At 39.6% G+C, this 11364-nt stretch overlaps 1 protein-coding gene across 2 annotated transcripts in view; it reads left to right on the top strand.

The window, feature by feature from the left end:
• The first annotated feature begins 7314 nt into the window (after nucleotides 1-7314).
• myo1ea (myosin IEa) overlaps nucleotides 7315-11364 on the top strand; it is a 49243-nt gene continuing 45193 nt past the window's right edge. For both annotated transcript variants that reach the window (XM_086287254.1, XM_086287248.1), the window contains exon 1: nucleotides 7315-7657. In XM_086287254.1, the coding sequence (XP_086143380.1) occupies nucleotides 7655-7657 (3 nt within the window). In that variant the 5' untranslated portion in view covers nucleotides 7315-7654. The remainder of the gene's footprint in view (nucleotides 7658-11364) is intronic.

Here is an 11364-nt window from a genome sequence, read left to right as displayed (position 1 = left end):
GTTATTCTTTTCCAACTTTAAATATGACACCGTTCCATACCCATCTTGACTTGCATCAGAAAAATGATGAAGTTGTGCCTGGTCTTCCAAAGCAATTTGGTTTAATGCAACGTTCCACTTTAAACTTTGAAATCAGCTGGAGATCCTCCAGCCAATCACGCCACCGCTGGGAAAGAGAGTGGGGAATAACTTCATCCCACTTCAAATTTTGTCGGCAAAGCTCTTGTAGCAACAGTTTAGCTGGCATACTGAAGGGAGACAAGATTCCCAAAGGATCATACAGTGAGCTGACCACAGACAAAATGCCCCTTCTGGTTGTTGGACGGTCCTGCAGGGAGGTTCTGAACTGGAACTTGTCTGTTGCTATGCACCACTGTAAACCCAGTGCTCTCTCAACTGGAAGTTGATCTGTGTCCAAATCCAGATCCTTAATTTCCTTTGCTCTTCTTTCCTCTGGGATTGACATGAGCACTGTGCGACTGTTGCTGATCCATTTTGAAAGCTTAAATCCTCCTTTAGCGCAGATATCTGTCAGCCTCTTCACCATGTGCACTGCCTCCTCTTCTGAAGCAACAGATTTCAAACAATCATCCACATAAAAGTTTCTTTTGACTGTATCAACCACTTCAGCTGGAAACTGTTGTGCATTATCATCTGCAGTTCTCTGTAGAGCATAATTTGCACAACTTGGCGAAGATACAGCTCCAAACAAATGCACTTTCATCCTGCATTCCTGTGCAGACCTTGAAGTGTTGCCATGTTGCCACCACAGGAAACGGAGAAAGTTGACATGTTTTTCTGAGACGTGCACTTGGTGAAACATGGAATCAATGTCCGCCATTAATGCAACAGGCTCTTGTCTAAATCTGATCAGAACCCCAACCAGCGAGTTTGTGAGATCAGGTCCCTGTAGAAGCTGACTGTTCAATGATGCTCCTTTATAAGTTGTTCCACAGTCAAATACAACTCTTAATTTGCCCTTTGTGGGATGATACACTCCATGATGAGGGATGTACCACACCTTTCCATCATCTTTGTGCAACTCATCTACAGGCACAAACTCGGCATATCCTCGTTCAAGCATGTTGTTTACACATTTAGTGTATTCATCCTTATAATGAGTATCCTTTTCAAATCTCCGTCTGAGACTCTGGAGACGCTGCTCCGCGACACAGAGGTTATTTGGCAAACTGGAACCTTCTCTCCTGAAAGGCAAATCAATGTGATAATGATTTCCAATAAGCTTTATTGAACTACTAACAATATCCATGAAACACAGATCTTCTCTAGACATTTCAGTCTGCTCCGCTGATGATCTTTCATTAAAATCATGATTGTACTGTTTAATCAACATGTCTTCAAGACGCTCAACGGAAATCCTATTGGCTGTTACAGCAGTGCAGTTGGTTTTATTTCCACTGTTACTTCCAGTGCGCAGGGGACCATTTATGACCCAGCCAACTTTTGTTTTTACAGCATAAGGTCCACCTCCCACACTGTTTATCACCTTCCATGGCTCCAAAACATTGGAAGCATCAGTGCCTATCAGTAGCTCCACATCTGCATTAACGTTGTACAGTTTAACAGGTTTAAGATGAGGCCACTGATCGATGTCGCTTTGCTGGGGAATATTAACTGTAGAAACTGGCATAGTCTTTTGAGTCAAAACATCTGGCAATGGCATGAAATCATTTGCTTCCAAACCAGACAGAACTTGTGTACTAACAATCCTATCTTGACTCATTGTTCTCAAAAAGATATTGGTCTTTTTACCTTTTACATTCAGCCTTTTTGCCAAAGTTTCTGTACAGAATGTACCTGAACTTCCAGGATCCAAAAACGCATAAGTTTGCACAATTTTATTACTCTTTTGGCTCTTAACTTGAACTGGAACTATAGAAAAAATTGCATCAACTTCATGACCAGCCCCAATATACCCACATGTCTGAGTGGTTGCAGTTGAAAAGTTGACATTAGAGTTTGTCCTCTGTTGAGTTTGTTCCGAAGACGCACCTGGATCCTTTCGCTCTATATGAAGAACCCCTGGGTGCCTTTGGTGACACACGTCGCAATCCAAACGACTCCTACAGTCTTTGCTTGTGTGACCAACTTTTAAACAACCAAAACAAATTCCCCTTTCCTTGATAAAAGTCAACTTATCCTGATGCGTTTTAGCTTTAAACTGCTTACAATTCTCTAGTAAATGGTTGCTGTGTGAACAAAACAAACAACTACGCAGAACAACGGAAGTTGTTCTGCTTCCAGTTGATTGAGCTTTGATTCCTGGCACTGTACTGACATTAGTGGCAAAACTACTTCCTTTTCTCCTTTGCTTGGTAGAACTTGAAGCTTTAAAGCTGCTTCCAGATTGTGAGTCTTGGATGTTGCCAAACACTGGATCTGATGCTACTTTTACCTGTTTTATTATAAAGGCAACCAGATCAGTGAACACTGCTCTGTAACCATTTTGTTCCTGCAGTTCATAGGCAACAACTCTCCATTTTTCCCTCAATTTGTATGGAAGTTTCATAACAACCATTCTCATATTTGAGGGCAAATCCAACTCCTTCATATAAACAACTTGCTGCATTAGATTCGAACATCCTTGAAGAAAAAGAGAGAATGACTGTAGACCTTTCACATCCTCACTTTTAATAGGTACCCAACTCACAATCCTCTCCATATATGCAGAGGCAATTTTATTTTCGTTCCCAAAATGTTCTTCAAGAAGATCTTTAGCTGTGGAATAGCCCTGCTCAGGAGGTAAATGCTGACAACTATGCACCAAATCTCTAGGCTGCCCCCTAGTGAACTGCTCTAAAAAATGCAGACAGTCGCTCCAGTTATCAGTTTTAACTTCCACTCCATTTTCAAAGGCATTCATAAATGATCTGTACTGTAAAGGGTCTCCATCAAACACAGGGATGTTTCTGGCGGGGAGGACAGAAGATAAGTTTTGTTTTACAAGCAAAGTAGTGATGTCATTTTGTTTTTGCATAATATTTACAATCTCCTTCGTGCAGTTCCCAGTCAAAGTAGGAGACTGAGGCTGTGTTTGCTGCGTCACTTGAGCTGAATCATCAACCTGATGTTGGGTTTGACTTTGTCTAGGTACGATTACTTGTGATTCAGATGCAGAATTTATACCAGAGTAATCTCTTGATGTTGGAACAAATGTATCGGCACAGGGATTTAAACTAGGCGCTTCTTGTACGTGCCCTCTTTCAAAATAAGAGTTCATTCCATCAGAATGCTCAGAGCTACAAACTGAATTTATTTTTAAGACACGAAGCTTTGCATTAGTGACTGCCAGCTCTGTTTCCAAGGATAATGTCTCCTTTTCTTTTCTCAGTTTTTCCTCTTGCGCTTCGATAGAATGTTTTTTCTTTAATGCAGCCAGTCGCTCCATGAGCGCTGCCTTGTCAGCCGCAGCTTTAATGCATGCGGAAGATGTTGATGAAATTCGACTTTGCTGTGACAAGGTTTTTGAAGGTGGTTTTACACTTGAGATATTAGAGACACTGTCTTCAGGTTTTATTTCATCCAAACTTTCAACAGCTTTATCATTGCGAACAGTATTGTTTTGTTCAGTATACGGCTCGCCCGCCTCCTGCAACCAAACCTTTACTTTGTCCATAAAAACAGAGAATGCTGTCACCTTCGACTGAAAATGTGCAACTTGCCTTTTCACTTCATCTTCTGGCAGTGGCAAACTTAAAAAGGATTCTTGCAAAGCGTTTGCATCTTGATAGCATTTAATAAACTTCCCAAATTCAGAAGACACTTCCTTAACGTTTTCATGTGAGGTCATTAAAGCGGAAAATTTCCCCATGTACTTAGATGCTTGCTTACACATTGAACTGCGCTTTTCTTGGCATGTCTTTATATACAAATCCAAACCTTTTGGCGTAAATTTAACGCTTCTTTTCTCTGCTTGCATCTCAGTGTCATCCTCTCGTTTACTCTTAATATCCGACATTTTTATTGTCCTCTTGGATTATTTCAAACTTTATAAAGATGCACAGCACACTGAGAGTCCATAGCCTAAAGTACAAACATGACATCCATTTACCTGCCTTTTGCAGCGGACAAACATTTCCACAGAGGGCGTTGGCATGTTTCAATTAGCGATCCAATTTTGCACCAATTTAGTACGTCAAAACTCAGTTCATCAGTCTTTGTAGTGAAATCATGTCTTTAAACTCCAATAGCTTCACCGTTTTCCTTTACGGCTTAAACAATATTATCACTCACCAGCTTTGATGAACGAGTGACATGTTGATCCAGGCCTCAACATCAAATCCGTCTGGATTACTCACCAGACGATCCAATACCTTTTATTCGAGTTCGACGGTGATCCTTGAAATCCTTATATCCATTAATGAACTATTATTCCTTTGTCCACGGGAAGGTTTTTTACTTTGTGTAGTGGCAATTCCTTTACTTTTGAATGATCAAACGTCCCACAACTTAAAGTCCACAAGCCACTGCTGCACTGAGGTAATATTTCGTACGCAGGCAAAAGAAGTCCATTGTCCAAACCTTTTAGTTGAGAGTTTTGGTTTTGGTTTATTTATCCATTTGGCAAGCAATAACAAGATCCTTCCTACTGCTTCTCCTGCTCTGGTAAAAAACCATAGGCCCACCCCAAATGCATGCTGGTCCTATACCAGTCTCTTTATTTATAGAAACAAAATGGCCCTACAGCTCTTACTGACTAATTTAACAAAATAACAACAAACAAAACAAATCATTTAAAACAAAATATTAACCAACAAATAAACCCCAAAATATAAATAAACTAACAAACTTTAACTAATTTCAAAATAATAAAAAATAAAGAACAAATAGCTCCAACATTAATAAAGAAGTTATTGTTTTGTACTGTATTGTATACTACCACTTCCCAAACTAAATGTCTTTAAACTCAAAAAGCAAAACAAAAAAAGAGCTGTACATTGAATAAGATCCAGAAATGTCTTCTCGTTGAAATAAGTTCGTAATTAAAAACCCACAACTACAGGTGATGAAGCCATGAAACTGTTCACAATGAATTGGGTTTTCACACACACACACACACACACACACACACACACACACACACACACACACACACACACACACACACACACACACACCAACAACTACTACTACTACTACTTTTACTACTACTACAAACAGTAGTTAATTGTAAGCTCCTGAGAATAAAAAGGTTTTGAGTTTATTCTGTTTCTGTAATAATTGCTGCCATCTCCCTAAGTGACCACACGGTGGTGATAAAACACCAAGACTGACTCAAATCATGATGTGATTCATCTTTTAATGCATCGCAAGAATCAGAGATGGTAGAAAACTTTTTTCTTTTTCGTTTTGTAATAATTTATCTCTTATTTATTTATTTATTTATTTATTTTGTTCCATTCAAATAAGCACACACACACAAACACACACACAGTATATGTCTATGCATACAGAGGCACCCTGCTACACTGGTTACACCCAGAGGCTTGCCTGACCGCCCAACATTATTCCAAGGCAAGCCTCAGTCTGACTGGAGACTGGTTGTGAGAACTGGATACCAGTGCCACCCAAAAATCTTAACAGGGATTTTCTAAAAGGCCTTTGAGCTGCATTTTTATTTGTCTGCTGATAAAACAGAACTAAATTTGGGAGCAACCAAATTAAAAAAAAAAAGGGTAAACAGGCAGAAGTGGAAATGAGTTTCTAAAAATAAGTTAATGTTACTGTTTATGTCATTTAGACTGATTACTAAGTATTTTTTTATGTTTTGTATTTACTAGATTGAACGCAGACTGAAACTTGTATTTCCCAGGACACACTGCCCCATTAAAATGTCAAAATGGAATCCTTTATTTAGTGAAAACCAGCAAGCTTAAAACTCTTGTCATTTTGGACTTTTGATCCATCTCTTCCCCTCCATGCTTTTTGAAAAGGATTTATATGCTGTCATAAATGCAAATCAATAGATTAGAGGTCCTTTCTGCATCATGCTGTTAGACTGTGACACCATGTCTTTGTAACTATGTTTTAAATTACTGGCCTACACACTGACTCTATACCTAATTTGGTAGTGGATCTTAAAAGTTGCTGAATAAAGCTGACAGTATTTTTCTTCATCAGCATGTTAGACAATTACTCATGATTAGGTTTAAGAATTAATATTACTGTCCCGTTAAAATAACTAAGATAGATGTTCTTATCACCTGGTTTATACATTTGTATTTGGTAATTTGAGTCAAACACTGATAAGATTTTTAATAAATGAAAACTTCATATGTTGAAATCCGTAAGTTGTGCTCTTTACATAATGTTAAAGTGTTTGTATCTCTTAGTTTACAGTCTCATGCGTCCAAACATTATGAAGATGGTGTGACCGACATCCCCAAATTTGTGTGTGAAGTTCAAACTATTATTTCACATGCAATACACAGAGAAAGAGTGTTTTAATGTTGCTCTTTAACTTATACCAGCTTCTGCATGTTTCATGGTGTTACATTACAAACCTCTGTACATAACATGATGTTTAGACACTTGTCAGGTTATTCAGTGTAGTTAAGTATTTCAGTTTTGAGGTCATTTATAGATTTGCTCTGCAGCAATACTTTGGTCATGTAGGTAATCTATTGTAATGGGTTAAAACACACACACACACACACACACACACACACACACACAAAACCCCGTTCAGCTATCTTAGTGAGGACCTTCATTGACATAATGGTTTCCCCAGCCCCTTACCCTAACCCTAACCACAACCTAATTATAACCCTGACCCTAAAACCACATTTTGAGCCTCAAAAAGGCCTTCAAACTTGTGAGGACACAGACAAAGGTCCTGTTGGTTCTCATAAGTATAGTAGAATGCAGATTTCGGTCCTCACAAAGATAGCTAGACAGGAACACACACACACAAGACCCTGTTGCATCTATGCAGGATATAAAATGTTTAGAATAAGGTCTCTACTAGCTGCAGACTTGTAGAAATGATCGTGAAATAGTGTATTATAACATTCAGTGAGTACTGTAATCTGAAAACACGACCTTTAGCCTGTATGAGTTTTCCTTTGCCACTTTTCCTAAAAGCTAAGACCCCACTGACATTATAAGCTACGCCCCTGCGCTGGATCATAGTACCATCTGCCTTGCTGTTGGCTCTCTCTTTGAAGACAGCTCATGTTTATTAGTCGTCCTCTTATGTTTGAGTCTGTTGTTAGGGAACGACAAACTTGCGCATGCCCAGTTGCCCTCCCTCCAGGAGCTAATGAATATTTAACAACACTCGCGCTTTGATTGGACCGAGTTTCCCGTGTTGTGTTTAGAGTCGGGCTGTTTGGGCACTGCTCCTCCGTAAATTGACCATCCGGCTCGTTGTCTGAGGACTGCTGTGCTTCTGTCAGTGGAGGACTCACATCTGACTGAACAACAATGGACGGAGGGCACCGCTAAGGAGCCGCATCCATGCTGTCTGGAGTTTACCGGGAATAACTTGTGTATATTTTGGATTTGGTCGCTTGGTTTTAGGTTAAACAAGTCAGACCTTGTTTTAAACAGCGTGAACTTCCCCGAGGTTCGCTCAGACACTGGATCGCAGGGAATACGACATCGAAGACTGCGACTGTTGTGAGGACAGAGGATGGTAAGCGGTGTTTACACTGGCTGAGATAGTAGGGCACTATTTGTTTAATATAGTCATCATAATCCAAATATTTGCCACGGAGCGGTGGTTCCTTTTTCTAGTCTGCTTATAAAAGTTGTCTCGGGTGTTAAACGTGTTTATTTTAAATATTAATTGAAAGTTTTCTTAAGTAATATTAACGAAATTCGAACTGATAACTCACATGTCCATAAATATAGCTCACAGATTGCTTCACTGGAGGCTTTTAACAGAAAAATCTTTTAAACCACAATCGCTGCTTTATTAATCTTTGATCCCTGACGAGTGTAACATAGCCTATGATAAGAAGCGGCAACCTTGGCTGTTTCAGGCAGACTTATAGTTTTTACTGCCTGTGGTGAAAGTAGTCAGAAAGCACTGATAAATTAGGTTCAGTCTCTTTTGTTAGAAAACCGGTTAGCCTTGGAGGACAATGTGTCAGGTGGAGTGGAGTGTGTACTGTGTGCACCTTACTTTGTATCGATGCATCACAGAGAGGCAGGTTTTTCCTGGTTTCTAAATGCCAGGTCGGCAGAAAACACACCTAAAGAGAAGTTATGGGAGATATTGTATGTTTTGCATATTGGAAACATTTCCTTAACCCTGTCCTCTTAATAAAACAGCTGATACAGACTTTTAGCACGTTTCCACTTAATGATATGGCTGCATCATTGATGTTGGAGACATAATGTTTATATGAAGGGGGGTTGCAATATTTTTTTTGTGGCTTGTATATAGAAATATCCTGAAAGGCAACTGAAAAACGTACCCACCATTCAACTTAGGAACCTCTTCCACGTGTCTGTACAGTACCTCAGACTGTAAACATGCTTTGTCCATTTAAAACAGGTAGACCTGAAAGCTGTTTGCATTCTTCGATTCCTAGGTGATGCATTAAAACCTGTCGGTTTGGTTGAGATAATATCCAGTCAGCACAACATATGTAATCCTGCAGCATTTAACTCAGCTTTTGTAGACATTGTTGACACTCACACACTCTTGCTAAAGCTTTTTACAAGAGGTTAAGAAGAGTATCAGTTCGTGCAGAGAAAATAGTCTGTCACTGTATCTGTCTAGAATAGCAGACACCAGCATCGCTCAGTGGTTCCTTCTCTGCCAGATGCTGAATAGCAAGTCGGCATGAGAGCAGCTGGTTTGCATTAGTCTCTCCAGCAGGGAGGTGCATACTTCATCTCAGAGCTGGTGCTCCATTTTCAAACCCATCACTGCTTTAGAGACTTGCTCTGGAATTCAAGCCCTGTCCCTGAAAACAGGATGAACACCCGTTCTGTGGACCTGGGGAACTCGTTAGTCTTGTCGCTGCAGTGCAGTGTGCACACACACTCCTCAATCGGTTCCATACGTCTTTGTTACGGAGCCAAGTTTTCCCCACTTTGCTGTTTGGCCTGATGGACCCCATGAGTGCTGACTCATTCTACTGTTGCACTTGCTGTAAATCAGTGAGGACACGAGAAGCTTATAAATCGCTTATAAATGTGTCAAACACATTGTAAACACAAGTTGTCAACTACCAAAAAGTTTTTGAGCTTTCTTCTATTTTGCCCAAGTGTCAAATCTGGTTTTACTTCACTCTGCAACTGCAGAGTCTCTTTTTTTGATAAGAAATTAAGCATTTCCATTACTGCTACTGTTTATTATTATAAATGATTGCAATCAGATGGACTATTTTTTATCCCTTTCTTTGGATTTGTTGGTCGTGAACACATTCTGTGATGATATGATATTTTATTACATCTTCTCATTTGGACAAAATATCTTTACTAAAGCTAAAGTTGGAGTCAAATGAAGATGATTTCCCAAACATGAAATTGCTGGACTTCCTGCACAGAATGTGGCTGGATCACTGGGACCTTGGCTGTTATAATAATCTTTATTTCTTTATTGCAGTATGGATGCTATAAAAAATGTTTAGGACACACAACAAAGGCAGGATGAGACTTTTGGTTTTGATTTAGGGGAAAAAAGGAGGGACTTCAGACGTCCACACAACACGAGTGGAGGCTGAGAATTATTTCCACAGAAAAGGTTTGATGAGTGACCTGTCACAAAAGAAGCATATTTTAATAGTCGTGACTTCATAGTAAGTGATATAGTGATGGGACATTGGGTATTTTTGTAACTATGAAGCATGATTCAGTGGAAGTGGTTAGGTGGGGAACAGTTAAGCAGTGTTTTTTTTTTGTCTCTGTGTTTATTTATTGTGTTCCCTTCATCCGAAATTCCCCAGTAACTGCACAATTTGGCTCTGGCCTGGTTTTTAAAACACTTAAATCTCTGCCTGCTCTGCTGTAGTTCGGCTTCAGTCCTCAGCCACAGTGCTTTCAGTGATGCAGAGAGGATTCAGCTGCTTCAGCTGATCGCCAAAGGTCATGCCCCAGAGCGAGCGTTCAGTGGCACAGTTTCTCTGAGATTGATAGTAACTCTTTTCAGTGTGACTTGTAATTAAACAGCTGAAATATTTTTATTGAGTCATCACATATTATCATTGCATTTTTATTAGCTCATGTCAGTGGAGCTTGTCGGTCAGTGTCATTGGGCTGGCCAATCACTTTATACCAGACTGAAATATCAGGAATAATTTGATGACTTTTTAAAAATCTCTCAATTACTTTTAGGTCAAATGTGTCTGATGGATCATACATTTCATAAACAATGATATTCAGCTCTAACTAAAGACTTTTTTTATTTAGCAGATGTTAGCATATTAACAAACTTAACTAACAAACTGCACCTGCATCGATCAGCATTTTGACAATGTTAGGCCTAAGGATTTAGCTCGCTGCAGCGCTGTGTGCAATAAGCCTCACAGGGCATTTGTCATGAATTCTGAACTTTTAAGCTTAGCTGTTTATTTCAGTTTGAGTTTCAAATGGAAGCAATGGCTTTCTCATGTATCAGTTGTCTTTGGTGTCCAATGGAAAAGCTGTAGTTTATCTGGCTTAGATCCTTCTTTCCAGCTCAGTAACACAACCAGCCTCTCTTCCATTTTGCAGGTAATCTGTTCATAGAGTAAAGGATAAATTAACTTCCTTATAAATGCTCTTACTGTGTCAGCATTATCCTGTAGGCATGCTTCGTGCTAGATGTTTGTTTATTCTCCTTGTTCTTTTACCCTGAACGAAGCAGTGTCCTATTATACCTGCCTATTTGCATGTATGGCTTACCTCATCGCAAACCAGGAACAAGGTCAGACTCATGCAAGTGCTCTTAAGCTCCCATCATCCCATGCCAGCCAGCACTCAGCCACCAAATCGCCTTTAACTCCACCCTTCATTTGTCTTGATGCTGCTGTAGGAAATTTGGCTTGTTAGTTACTGTTTAGCCCGATTTGCTCACAATGAAACTGTGCTGGCACAGAAAATGAAAATGTATGTGTTTTTGTGTTTTTCAAGAAGCTTGATACTCCCTCTGACACATTAGTTATTGTTAGTGAGTTTGCTTTTGTTGCTGCTGGCTAATAGTTAAGCTAATAACAACAAGGAATACGGACGTGAGTCGAAACCAGACACAACCTGAAATTTCTGCATTTATTAATCGATTGATTTGAAAAAAAAAGTTAAAGAAACCCACACAGTTAATTAAAAGGGGACCTTGTAACCTTCCTTTGGTTTCCTATCAGTCCAAAGAAATGCTTGATCGGTAGGTGTGGGTATGTCTTAGCCCTGCAA

This window comes from Aulonocara sp. 'chitande type north' Nkhata Bay, linkage group LG1 (genome assembly GCF_057382095.1).
Source record: "Aulonocara sp. 'chitande type north' Nkhata Bay isolate Kocher_YH1m ecotype deep benthic linkage group LG1, A_spYH_male_GT1.1, whole genome shotgun sequence".
Classification (NCBI taxonomy): domain Eukaryota; kingdom Metazoa; phylum Chordata; class Actinopteri; order Cichliformes; family Cichlidae; genus Aulonocara; species Aulonocara sp. 'chitande type north' Nkhata Bay.
The sequence above is the reverse complement of the archived record's forward strand: the minus strand, read 5'-3'. Positions and strand labels throughout refer to the sequence as shown.